The 14,699-nt window shown below is 32.9% G+C and overlaps 1 protein-coding gene across 6 annotated transcripts in view; it reads left to right on the top strand.

Annotated features, from left to right (window-relative positions):
* The window catches only part of FAM126A (family with sequence similarity 126 member A), a 125,316-nt gene that overhangs the window by 86,495 nt on the left and 24,122 nt on the right, over positions 1 to 14,699 (top strand). For 2 of the 6 annotated variants that reach the window (XR_005369537.1, XR_005369538.1), the window contains exons 11-13: positions 7,711 to 8,238; positions 9,107 to 9,246; positions 12,538 to 12,621. Coding sequence is in view for 3 of the 6 variants with exons in the window: in XM_038557083.1 (XP_038413011.1) it covers positions 7,711 to 8,238; positions 9,107 to 9,246 (668 nt within the window). In the remaining 3 variants the exon portion in view is untranslated. The other 4 variants (XR_005369539.1, XM_038557083.1, XM_038557085.1 and 1 more) reach the window with 4 other exon arrangements.

Below are 14,699 nucleotides of genomic sequence, written 5' to 3'. Positions count from 1 at the left end.
ATTTTAACTGGCAGTCTTTTTTTTTTTTTAAACTGGCAGTCTTGATATGGAACTTGATACTCATGTAGGACAAAATAAAATATTAGGAAATATTAGATGAGTCAAAGAAAAAGGACCTGTTAACCAGAGCTAAAATATCACGTTGTCCAATTAACACATATAAACATTAAAGAGGAAAGTCTCAGAATCCTGGGTTAGCCAACTTTAGAAGAAAACAACAAAAAATCTTAGTTTATTTCTAGATTAAATAAAATACTTTTCTACACAGAGAAGCAAAATATTTCAGAATTATTGGTCTTATGAGGCAAAAACACTTATTTGTAAATTATTGTGTTCTACATTTTTTATTAAGGAGGCTTCATGAGGAGGAGAGGAGTTTTTGCTATAGTTAAGGAATTTATTATTTAATGTACCTTGTCATTGAGCACCTACCTTGAGCACTACCTTTTTAGGAGCATTTGTTAGACATTGCACACAGAGGAAGAAATAAGCTTTTGTAGGTATTTTTGTAAGAGATCTTGCTTACCTGCTTTTGGTCTATCTGGCCATGAGGATCTTTAATCATCAGGAAGGATTCACCTGGTCCAACAGCATCCATATGTTGCAGATCTCAAAGGGATTTTTTTTTAACCTGAGACTTAATAAAGATGACAAAATTAAAAAAAAAATAAAAATAAAGATGACAAAAGAAGTTATTGAAAGTGACTACACCCACCTCAATAAGAACTGTATCATTTGTTATATACACAACAAAAGCTAAAGACTTGACTGATCTTTACTTAAGAAAATTGGGAATAGCTCCTAACCCAGTATGTTTTATTGTGTTTTTCTTTGTGCCCCAGGCTGCTCTTTTCTTGCCTGGAAAGTCTACTTCTGGCTTCAGGACCTGTATATCTAAGTCTTAGTGTTTGTTAACATCCTTGCTCAGAGTACAGCCCTTTAACTTCAGGGTCCTTACTTTGTGTTTCTGTGGCAGCTTTGATTGCCTCTAAGCTGCTTTACAAATTCCTGGCCCAGGTTGTAGATTGTTATAATGTTGTTGTTTTTTCTAACCCAGGACACACTTCATGCTCAATATTATCTTACACACATATGTTTTCTGTTGATAAATGCTAATAAAATACACACAGTCTATCTATGTTCCTGTCAATGGCTGCCCATTGCAATCAGAATGAAATCCAAGATCCGTGCTTTGGCATAGGTGGCCCTAGTCATATGATATCTTGCCTATTACTTTGACCCCACTGGAAGACCTCTCTCACCTTTCTAACTCTTCAACACACTGAGGAATTTCTGTTTTAGGGGCTTTGTCCTCCCAGTTTGAGTAACTGAGCTAAAATTTAAATGATGAGTAGGTGGCAGCTTGAACTGTCTTCTTCCACATCCTTGAATAGCCAGTGATTTATCATCATTCAAATCGCAGCTCAAATGTCCATTCCTCAAGAAGGTGTCCCCAGACCACCAATCTAAAGTAGACTTTCCTTCTTACCACGCTTCCTACTCTTTCCCAATATACTTATTCCTTTACCTCATTTTCCACTATCTAAAATTCTGTTGTTTCCTTAATTCCCATACTGCAGTGTAAGCTCTGTGAGGGCAGGGTCTTTGTCTAGTTGGCCATTGTATCCCCAGCGCCTAAAACAATGTCTGGCATATAATAGGTGCACAATAAATAGGAGCTGAATGCCTGAATGAGTGAATGAATGATAAATTTATAATAGAGATTGAGCAATTCATTCCTTCTTTTTTTGAAAAACGGTGTAACATGGTAGTAAACTGGGTAGAGGGGTACTCACTTATAATCCCAGTAGTTAAATAATTATCATTTTAAAGGTTTTTCCCATATGTATATGTCTTTTTCATAGTTGTGTTCTATTTAAAACGTTCTGATGTTCTATTTTTGTTCAGTTAACATTGTCAAACATTTTCCTAAATTCTCCTAATAAGTCCAATTGTTTTAAAGGCTACATAGTACCACATTGAGTTGATATTCCATCGTTTACTTAATCATTTCCTTATTATGCCAAATAATTTGTTTCTAACTTTTTGCTATTATAGAGAACACTGCAATGAATAGCTTAATGAATATAGATAGGATTTTTCTTCCACTGAATAGGATAAATTATAAACATAAACTGATTGGATTAAAAGTATGGAGTTGTTCAGGTATATTATGACATTTAAAATATTTATATCTTATAAATTGTAAAAGAATGTGTATCACTTTCTTTTAGAGTTACTCTAAAATACTTTTCATAATGTCAGTATTGTATGATGCAGACATTTAAGGATTAGATTAATTTTTTTAAAGCTTTCGCTTATTTTATTAATTTCACAAGGGAATTTGTAAGTAAGTGCCTTGGGTCATAAACCAGATTCCTTTAGATTTACAGAGTAGTCTGAATACAGAGCTGTGTAAATTCTATGAATAAATAAATTATTCCTTTACTAAGTTGTCACTTTTAGCAAATAAGGTAGCCATAAAAAGAAAAAAAAAAGCAAGAATAGCTAAAATAAGGAGTTTCATGAGTGATGGAATAGATATTTGGGATTATAAAATTACATATGAAGGAAATCACAACTTTTCATGATCAGTTTTAATGATATTTGCAATTTGTTTTACCTTTTTTTTTTTTCTCAAAGCCAGAAGAAGTTTTATAGGGAGAAATGATTTGAGTGCCTTTGAGAACCAATTTGGAAAAGTCTATTAAAAGTATTCTTTAACTCTCCTAATTTCTCTGTGTGGAGAGAAGTTTACCTGTTTATAAAGGTCATACAAATAAAATATTCTCTGAGACGTTTCTCTTTGGATCTTTTTTGAACTTTTCGAATTATTTGAAGTCAAATGTAAGTATTGTTTTTTATAGGTATAAAACAACTATGACACCTTTTGCATAGATTTAAGTTTGAGGCTTTTGAACAGATTCTATTTTCTTATACATTTATATTCCCTTACAACATCTCTTGTAATTTTTTTAAACAAAGATTCACTTCTTCTCCTTAGCTATGTTATCCAGAGGATAGCATAATAAAATAACTGTAGATTTAAATATATATAGCATTATTAAGCATTTTACTAAACCTGAATTTGGAGGTGGCTACTTTACTTTTCCAAAACAAAGAGACTTTACTTTCTCTGCCATCTAAAACTTGTTATTAGTATAAGCTGTATAGTATATTTCCCTTTTTACCTAGTCAAGTAGCACACTTCCTAGATTACCTTTCTTTTTTTTTTTTTTTTTAAAGATTATTTATTTATTTATTCATGAGAGACACAGAAGGAGAGAGAGGCAGAGACACAGACAGAGGGAGAAGCGGGCTCCATGCAGGGAGCCTGATGTGGGACTGGATCCCAGGTCTCCAGGACCACACCCCGGGCTGAAGGCGGTGCTAAACCACTGAGCCACCAGGGCTTCCCCCTAGATTACCTTTCTCATGTCTTCTCACCTTCATTTATTTTAATAATTTCACCATGTAACAGGAGATTCATTTAATTTATCAGACAAATATTTATTGGGCACCTACTATATACAAGCTACTTTTTTCAGGTATTAGGTATGCAAGAGTGACCAGAAAATCCCTGCCCTTGTGGAACTTATGTCTAGCGGACAAGATAGAGAAATAATTGTAGTTTAGAGAATAATTAAGCGCTTAGAAGAAACAAGGTAAGGAATAGAGTATATGAAATATGGAGGATATTGAAACTCGATAGGATGATCAGGTAAGGTTTCATTGAGAAGGAAATTTCTGAGAAAAATCTGAAAGGAGGTGAGCCATGTAGGTAGCTATGTAGGGAAGAACATCCCAGGCCTAGTTGGAATAGCAAGACCAGTAAGAAGATGTGTGCAGGGAGATTGGGTCACATACAGGGGAAGAAGTTGGAAAAATAATAGAGAACAATATCATGTAACAAATGTTTGAGTCATATAGTTATCTTTATTTCATAATTTTCCTGAGAATTATATTTGTTCTTTCTAGCTCTATACAGAATTACATGCTTTTCTTTTGACAAAATTACCTTAATAAGCAGATTAAAATTTGCCACTTTTACCGTTTTGAGTGATAACATTACATAAATTAATCAAAAATTTGTACTTGTGGAAAAACATAATCTCATTTTCTACTTGCCATTTATTTTAATAGTTTAAAAAATTTTAATATCGTTTTTGGAGCTACAGATCTTGACCAGTATCCCAGACATGTGGCTGGCAAACCCATTGCCTAGTACTGCTTTATATATTATTCCTCTTGTCATTTTCTAGTTTTTCTCACAAAATTTTCATCATTGCAGCACCATTTTAAATTGATGATTTTCACTGATGTCTTTTTAGAAATAAGCCAAATTTAAAAAAATGAAAAACTAACCTTGAGAGTTATTGACCTGTTTAGGTTTTCTTGCCCACTTCTATCTGCTCTTGCTCTCTATTCAGCCAAAATAAATTATTTGCTCTCTATGAGAAGACCAGGAATCTAAGCAAATAAGTTAAACCTAATTGAGGGATGTCAGAGTATATTTAACTCAAATGGACTTTAATGAATTGAAGAGTTAGATTTTGTAATATGTTAGAATGGACATTTGAAGTCAAGAGATTTTACTGTTTAGCCTACCCACTGAATAGTTATTAGCTCTTTCTAAACTTCGGTTTCCTTGTCTGTAAATGGGAGTCATTGCCTAATTCAGAGAATATAATTGAAGAATATATATGAATGCTTTCAAAAAAACTGTTTAGTACCATTCAGTGTAAGTAGTGTTGTTTTCTATTAGGCCACCTATGCTTATTTTTTATGTTCATTGGCTTTGCTATGTCTGGATAATTTCTTCAGCTTATTTTTGGGGGGAGCAAGATGGTTCCTTTAGTAGATCTTTTGTGAAATTTGCTTCTGTAAGGTAAATGGACAAGTCTTGCTTGTCACCCAACAATGCCATGGTGATTTTACTCTCAGTTCCAGTGGCCTCTGGCATTTATCTCAGTTAGATATTTACTTGCCCTCACTTTGAAGACAGCTATTAGCAAGGGGAAGTAGGCCTTGTTGGAACTTTTTAATCTCATTTAACCTTTATTAGAGGTGATACTACCTCACCAACATGCTTTGGCCTGTTTAGGAAGTAAACATTTCATTTCAAGAACCTTCAGTCAAAGGTTTATGAAGCACTAGTAAATGGAAAATTATTATACCAGCACATTGGCCCACCAGTCCAGGGCAACATGCAGCTTTGAGGGCCTCCTGAAGTGCATATTGCTGCTGGGTATAGAATATCCAGGGCATTCATAATAACTTTTCCATTAAGTTTTCAAAATTTGAAAGAATTTGAATAGAGCAGTGGTTCCCAAAATTTGCTGCACATTAGTCACTGGGAACTTTTAAAAATCCCAGTGTGTGGGTCATACCTCATACTAATTAAATCAGAATGTCTAGGGTGAGAGCCAGGTATCAGTAGTTCTTAAAGATTACCAGGTGATACTAATGTGTAGCAAAGCTTGAGATCCTTAGGAGTGTGTGGCTCTGACCTCCATTCTTTTACAACCTGTTACTGTTACACATGCTTTAGCACCGTGAGTGATGATAATCCTATCATGAGAAACATTTGAAAGTAGTAGGTAATGTCTCTCAAGCAGATTTGTGTTCTACATTTTTTAAGATATATACTGTTTTACGTAGTCTTATGTTGTTTTGAACTTTAATTTTCATTACTGACCCAAGGTAGATATGTTCATGTTTTTTTTTCCCATTTATTACAGATATTTCTTTGACAACTTTAAATAAAACCATGCTTTGTGGTTTAAGATACAGAAAAAATACCTACAAGTAATAACTATTTAGGACTTTCATTCTTTTGTTTTGATTACAATGGCTGTTTTCAGAATAAAGGACTAACAGCGAAGTTGGTCCTTTTTTATTTTTCCAAGTCCATTTTAATTTTTCTCCAGTTTAGTAATGAACTATTACAAGCTGGCCTAAATTTATGGTATGAGTATGAATCTGAAGGAGTAGACTAATTAATTGTGTCACAGCTGCATTAATATTTGCCAATACACACAATGATTGGTGTGTTAGACAAAAACTGTACTTGCAGCATTGCTAACCATGATATTATGAATGAATAATCATTTTCCCAATATTGTAGTTTATTAAGTCAATCTCCGTGTAATCTAATAAAAAATAGAATTTTAAATATGTGAGGGGAATTCCTAAGTGTTTTGGTTCCTAATGTTGACAAGAGCTAGAGTTTTGGCTGTACATCCTGGAACATTTGCCCAAGGCTTGACCTAAGTTCAATGGTCACGATGTTATCTTTAAAACAATAGAAATTCTATTTTGATTTATTAAAAAATTTCTGTTTCATGGTCTGTGTCAAATATGTGTGTGAAAAAAGTGCAGAACATGAATTGATGCTCTGTGAGTTTTTTCACTATCATTTAAAATTATAGAATGTGACCCTACTTGTCTCCAATACTGTCAAAGTAATGTAAATTATAGAAATTTCTACAGTGCAGATATTTGACTTAATCCATAACATTCAGTCATCCAGTTTTTGTTTTGGGTCTTTTGTTTTTCTTGTTTTGCATTTTTATTTTGTTTTGTTTTCAGCCATCATTTTGTCTTATCATCTTCAATTCTAGAGCAACCTGACAACAGTAATGATACTACTGAATTGGGCATCCTTGTCATTCCTGAGATTAGTGTCACAAATGTGGCCGGAGAGAGAACCGGGAATGGGGAAAAAGGCAGAACACTAGGAGACATTGATGCTCAACATATACAGGGTGTGCAGGAAACAGCCACAGATCCTAGAACTGAGAGCAAAGGCTTGCCAGAGATCAGGAGGCAAAAATCTGTAAGAAAAATGATGGAGGATGGAATAAACTCACCTGGCAGAGTGCAGTTTTAGCAGAGCACTTTCTAGCTGCCCTCCAAGGTATCTCATGGCAAAGGACCACTGCTGCATGTCTTAAGCAACAGTTGCACAATCACAAAATTATGCATGTCATCTAATAATCAAAATGCATGAATTATGCACCACAATTTCTCAATGATCTAATGCTCTTTGGAATGGTTGTACCTATATTTTCTCTGAGTAAATTGTTGTGAAAACTAAGGCAGAAAATTACTTCCAAAATAATTTTCTGCTTATGTTTTGAGATCTGAAATTATTTTTTATCTTTGTATTTTTGCCATTTTTGATTTGAAGGATAATGTTTATAGAATTTTAACAAGATTGAGCTCATGATAGTTATGGTCTATTTTTTTTTAAATCTAAGTAAAATAATCTAGAATGTAGAATGCAACCTTTAAAAAAAAATCTTTAAAATATTTTAACACCATTTGTTTTTTAAAGTTCCTTGGTAAGAGCTTTGATTTTATACTGTTTTGCTACCGGGGAAGAGTTTACCCCTAGTTTAACTGTGTGGTATTTTTCCTAATTATTTCTGATCTTTTGCATGTAAGAGAACTCTTTCTAAAAACACGGGCCGGGGTGGGGGTGGTTTATGGCATGCTTTTTGTTTAATACACCCTAAATTACTCTTATTTAATTACAATGAACTGTTTTTTATGTTTTATAGAATGTTTTGATTTATCTAATTTTGGTCTATAATCTGTTACTTTATGTAATTATGCTAAAGTTTATAATTGATTTGGTATTAATCATGAAACAAGAATTACTTAAAATACTTGATATTAATTAATCTTTGTTATTTCTTTGTCTAGGAAATACGGAATTAACAGGTCAAGAAGAACTGATGGAGATATCTGAAGTTGACGAGGGATTTTATTCCAGGGCTGCATCTAGTACTAGCCAGTCTGGTTTATCAAACAGTAGTAACAATTCTAGTAACAAGACAAGTGTAGGAAAGACTCAGAGACGCTCAGCAGGAAGCAAAACTGGAGGAAAAGAAAAAGAAACTACAGGGGAGTCTTGCAAAGATCACTTTGCCCGAAAACAAACTCAAAGAGCCCAGAGTGAGAATCTTGAGCTTCTCTCTTTGAAGAGACTGACATTAACTACCAGCCAATCTCTCCCTAAACCTTGTAGCCATGGTTTGGCTAAGACTGCTGCAACTGTGTTTAGTAAATCCTTTGAACAAGTCAGTGGTGTCACAGTCCCACATAATCCATCATCTGCGGTTGGCTGTGGGCCTGGGACAGATGCCAATAGGTTTTCTGCTTGTAGTCTCCAAGAAGAAAAGCTTATTTACGTTTCTGAAAGGACTGAACTTCCAATGAAGCATCAATCAGGTCAGCAGAGACCTCCTAGTATTAGCATTACTCTGTCCACAGATTAATTTGTAATAGTTTTCCCACCTGACCAGTGGATCTAGAGATACGACTTTCCTTCTTTATTGAAAGAGCCTAGGGTCTGTCATCCTTATTCCAGACAAGAGCCCTGATGTCTTAAGTTCTGAAGGCTACCTTGATTATGAAGGGAATAATGTGTAGGTTGCAGTAAGTTGAAATATGGTTTTGTTATTTCTTGGGTATATTTTCCCCTCTTGATTTGATTTTTTTTTTTTTTCCTTTCTTATTTGTTTTTGTTGCCCTAAGATTGTCAGCGTAACAGTACATTTTGGCAAATTGTCTGGTCAGATTGGTTACATTTCATGAGAGGTTGTGAGTTCTTATTTTTTAATAACTCCTACTTTGGTAGTTGTGTGTTTGGCCTTTAGAGTCAAAGGGAATCTCCATGTATGGGAACTGTTTTTGAAAGAAGGAGGCAAAGGTACAGCTCTGAGAAATCAACAGCTGATGTGAAGCATAGCAGTCTGAAAAACAGGCACATGAAAAAAACAAAAATGATGTTTATGAAAAGTGCCTGATAAAAATGCTTATAATCAGATTATCCTTCAGATTAGTGGAATTATTTATATGAAGCACTGGAAAATGCCTACTAACTCAGTACTTAGACTAATTTTATAATTCCAAGGGCTAGGTAGAGGAATTTCTGTTGTTATCTTTGGAACATTTTTATATTAAAAGTCAGATTGCTAGTAGATGTGTAGTTTTGAAGTATTTGATCTGGATTTAGCAGGTGAAAATCCCCTTCAATTCTAAAATGTAATAAGCTATAAAGCTGACTTTCCCTGCTCCTTCACTTTGGAAATCCTAGGTAGGTTGTTTTCCTATAATTCAAAGCACACATCATTGACAACTTCCTGGAAATCATTGAAAATCGTGCAACACAGCTCTCAAGATACCAATGTCAACCATATAATACTGAATTGTTTGTCGGAAAATGAAGGATATTAGGTAAATTTTTTGTTTATAAAATGTCATAATAGAAAATATAGAGAAATATGGACAAAGGACAATTATATATTAAGTAATTTAGGTTATTTGTATTTGTGTTCTTAAAATTAAAATTATAAAATGTGAAAAAAAAGTTTTGTTTGTGAACAAGCCTATTTTAAATATTGTTATGATAGAAAGAATAATCAATGTAGTTGCCCCCAACCAAAATAAAAATTAAAAAGGCAAAATGGCAGAAGCTAAACAAACCAGTATGTACTATGGAGAACATGTGACCTCTAGATAGACATAAAAGTTTGGTGTTTGCTAGTGGTGGTCATTTTGGCTATGGTTGAGGTTCTCTGTAAATTAAGTATACTTAACTAATAAGTCAGAGGGAGAGAGAGAGAAAGCAAGAATGAGGATGAGAGTAAGTTGATTAGGAAGGAAGACCTAGGACGTCCCCTCTTTGTCGTTTTCACTGTTAGTACACAGTAGTTTCCTTATTCCCAGTCCCTAGCTGTGGTCACACAGAACATACTAGTTTTCATTTTGTGCCTGCTTGTGCAGAGCTCAAATGTAAAAAATTTGTATGTCCTGAGGAGTACTAAATCATACACCATGAATGTAATTTTGACCGTAACTGCTTTGGCTACCATTTTAAATCTAGTTCTTAAAAAAGCATGAACTAGTTTTTATTCATTAATTCTGAATAGAATATGGTTTTTAATATAAATGAATTTGAGGTTTTTAGTTCCAGTAATAGAGATGGAATAAGATCTATTGGTATATATTGTAATAGTTTAAAAAAAAAAAAGACAACTAGACAGTGAAAGTTGATACTGTATTGATTTAACAGGAATCCTGTGTACAATTTAAAATATTTTAAAATGTCACTGTGAATTTCCTATTGTCTTTTTGTAATCCTTTAACAAAGAATTTCCCCTAAGCATGTAGCTACTAATAGTATTGATAGTCTTAAGAACTAATTTAGAAGATTGACATTTTAAGCAAGTTAAAGTGCTTAGGAAACTTGTAGAATAAGATTGAGGAAACAGCTAGCACAAATGAGAGATCAGATTTTAATGATCAACTGCTGTAATGATCTTCATTTTGGTATTATTCTAGATCATTGCTGCTCCTATGATCTGAGGACCAGTATGTAGTTGGCATCACTAGGCATCTTGTTAAAAATGTAGAATTTCAGAGCCTCTTTCGATCTATTGAATCATAGTCTGCTTTTTAACAAGATCATCAAGTGATTTTTATGCACGTTAAAGTTTGAGAAGAGAGTATCAAAGTACAAATTACCTAATATTTAGAATTCTCAGTGTCTCACAATCCTAGATCAAGTATGTTAGGTACTAAATATCGTAATCTTCATTGTTTTTAACAGCCAATGAATTTTTTAATAGTGTCCATGATACTTATTAGATCCTTTAATTCTAAATTTTAAATGACTTTCATTTATTTTTACAATAAAATGTAACATTTTATATTTTTCTTGTTAACTATAAATGGAATCAGCTACAGATGCCTACAATTTTAATGCAAAGGGTACCACCCTTTTATACAATGCAGAACAAATCTGCATGTGTATATTCTTTTAAAGACTCTGAAGGCTTACTTAGTGGAGTGGATCTGAATTTTTGCTTCAAATAATTTGTAACAGTTGATTTTCTGGGATGCAATGCTACGTTAACAGTAAAATTATTTTATAGTACCTTTGATACTGTTTCAAGTGAAGATTATACATTTGAAATTTTTTATAGCAATTATTAATATTGGATAATGCTAATCCCTTTACTCTCTTCCCATTCATCTTTCCATATTGAGTTGAAGTCATGTTTGTAGGTTGTTTTCTTATGAAAATCCTAGATGTAGCCATTTGGTCGCAGATCTCCTACATATCCAGAATAATACCCTTTACCACAAGAAGAATTCTGCCCCAGCATGGGTCCTTACACCCCATACTTCGAAATTGTAGTTCCATTCCACAGTTTAAGCCATTAGAGGTTCTTGAAATTACCCAACCTCTTACTCTTCAAATACCCAACTACTGGGATATTCTAGTGAAGCTGGGCCCCAGCATTTGCCTTTGGAATGAAGTAGGGAGAGAAAGTAGAATTTTCAAGAGGATCCAGGACAGTTGAGCACCCTGGAATCCCTTGTACACCACCATGGAACTTTTTAAGGCAGCTCTGTAGACTTGAGGGGTAGAAATCCTCAGTCCTTAAATGATGACAATTTGTTTTGAAAAAGCAATATTTCATGGCCATTTTCAATTATGAATCAACTGCTTAGCAAACATTACTTACTTACATAAAAACAAGTTGAATTAAAGGGAAATATATTTTTTAAACCAAAATAGATAAAAACGATCTCAGTTTTAAGGGATTATGCCTATTTTGGAAGAAAAAATTAAAATGTTAAAACTTTTACATTTAAATTATAAGAGAAAAAATGTACTCTGAAACATAATTTTAAACAAATATTTAAAATAAGGCTGTTTAACATTTGAGTATAGGCACAATAAATTTACACTTTATTAAAGGGAAGCACATCAAGGAATCTATATGGTAAATAATGTGACTGAAAAAATGTTTTTAAAAAAGCCATTTAAAAGAAGGATAATAATTTGATGGGTATATAAATTAAGCATTGTAGATAGAAATTAATGTAAAATAGTATCAACCCAACCTTTGGATGAAAAATAAAAACTCACTATTTCTTTAATTAGCATGAATTTATACTTTTAGATTAGTTGCTTAGTAAAATTATACTCAGTGCTTTGAGTTATTCACATTTATGTTTAATTTTGTTAAATTCTTTATCAGAACATAAATATGTTGTCTTCTGTACTTTGTAACTTGTGCATATCTAAAGAGACTAGCAGTGAACATTTTGGAAGATGTTTTTGTGTGTTTTTTTAATAGTAGAGTTCTAGAATACTTGTGTCTTGATATGAAGTTTCTATTAGTAAACTCAAGATCTTATTTTGCATACCTTTGCTTCTTCCTCTAATGTGGAGTTTTTTGTGTACCTCTTCTAATCATATAGTGATACTAATCTTTTCATAGTAAATATACTTGTTTCTAATTGTATTCCTAGAGTTTACATTCCTGAAGAATAAACTATGACTTTGCATATTTTTATGTGCTCCCTACCTTTTTAAGGCTATGGAAATAAACTGGAGTTTAGCTTTTTGAAGTTTTGTATATTTGTGTAAATGTTGTCCATATGCAATACTTTATACAGCAGTGTTGCCTTTTGTTTTATTGAAAATAAAAACTGAAAAAATATTTTTTCCAGATCATTTTACTCATTAAAAAATGTCATCATAAATTTTTGCAAAAGTCATGATGTGGAGGAAGAAAGTAAAGGAGGAAGACTTAGGTGAGTTGAGCCATTGAGAACTTTTGGGAGTAAGCCATAGGACAAAGACATCTCATTTCTGGCTTTATGTTTTACCTTGCTCAGAGATAGGAAGTACAATAGGTCCATTGGTGTCTATCCAAAAGAAAATGAGCTCCATGGGTCATGAGCGATTGATGGATTATTTATTATACCAGAAGCACGGGCTAATTCAGATGAGTTATATATTTTGTAGAACTTTAGATAATTGTATTTCAGTGGTAAACTGAATGCTGTTTATTCTATTAAAAACATGGTAAAAAGCAAGTTAAGATTTTATTTATTTATTTATTTACCTGCCAGGTAGATAAAGATGAAAGAGATTGATACTAGTATTATATAAGTGTGGGGAAAACATTAGTCTCCAAGATAATTGGCAGGACAATTAGTGCAGCTAAGTTGGTGAGCAATTCAGCAAGATCTATCAAATTTTAAGGTGCACATACCCTCTGACCTAGCAATACTACTCTTCTATGTCCTTCCATTCTTTATATTCTATAGAAATTTTAGCATAAATGCATAAAGGTATTCATTGCAGCATTATAATAGCAAAAAACAAACGAAACAAAAAAGGGAATCTAAATGGCCATTAATAGAGGAGAATAAATTATGGTACAGGCATATAGTGGAATAAGATGTAGCTATTAAAAACAATGCAAATCTGTATGTGATGATTCAGAAAGACTATATAATGTTCCCTGAAAAAATGTCATATATATGTGTATGTATGTGTATGAGCCCATTTTCATAAAAAGTATGCAGAACATTTAATATGAGTGTTATTTTGTATGTTTCTATATACATATATAGTATATATAACATGTAATATGTATATAATGTATGTGTATATATGTATAATATATAATATACACATGTACACAAACATATGTTTGCTGGTATGCAGAGAGAAAAGCATTATTTTTCTAAGCATGATCAAAGTATAGCCTACATTAAGAAAAAACTGGCGCTTTTAAAAATAGAGATTCCTGGACCTTGTGCTAATCCTCCTAAATCAGAATCACTGTGAAGCATGAAGTATGGAAACCTATATTTCTAACAAGTTCATCAGTTAATTCTCATACAAACTTAACATTTGGCCTAGTAGCTGATAGCAATGAATTGATTATTTTTGTATGTCTGGTAGTGGTTTGTAGTTAGAAAAGACAAACTTCTTTTAAAAAAAATAATCGATTAAGTTTTAAATTGAGGTATAATTGACATATAATGTTAAATTAGTTTCACCTGTAACATAATGGTTAAATACTTGTGTATATTGAGAGATGGTCACCAAAAGTCTAGTTAACATCCATCACCATACATAGTTACAATATTTTTTCTCTTGTGATAAGATTTACTCAATGTTAGCAATTTTCAAGTGTGCAGTAGAGTATTATTAAGTATAGTCATCATACTGTACATTATATCCACAGAGTTTATTTATTTTATCCCTGCAGTTTGTACCTTTTGGCCCTCTTTACCCACTTTGCCCACCCTTTTTCATCCCCACCTTCTGACTTAATTTCACTTAGCATAATACCCTCAGGATCCATCCATGTTACTGCAAATGGCAAAATTCCCTTCTTTCATATGGCTGAATACTATTCCATTGTATATGTACAATTGACCCTTGAACAACACAGGTTTTTCTTTTTTTTTTTCTTTTTTTTTCTTTTTGAACAACAGAGGTTTGAACTGCATGGGTCTCCTTTATGCAGATTTTTGTCCATAAATATGGTACTGTAAATGTATTTTTTCTTATGATTTCCTTAATATTTTCTCTAGCTTACTTCATTGTAACAATATGGTATATAATACATATAACATACAAACTATGTATTAATTGATTTTTATGTTTTGGTAAGACTTGTGGTCAACAACAGGCTAAATTTGGGGGGATTCAAAAGTTGGTATGGGGATTTTCAACTGCATGGAGGGTCACCACCCTTAACCCCTGTTGTTCAAGAGTCAGCTATATACATTTTCCTAATCCATTCATCCATATCAATGGACATTTAAGTTGTTTCAGAAAGGACAAACTTCTTGAAGAGATCTTATTAATA

This window comes from Canis lupus, chromosome 14, assembly GCF_011100685.1.
Source record: "Canis lupus familiaris isolate Mischka breed German Shepherd chromosome 14, alternate assembly UU_Cfam_GSD_1.0, whole genome shotgun sequence".
Lineage (NCBI taxonomy): Eukaryota > Metazoa > Chordata > Mammalia > Carnivora > Canidae > Canis > Canis lupus.
This window is presented reverse-complemented; position numbering and strand designations above follow the sequence as displayed.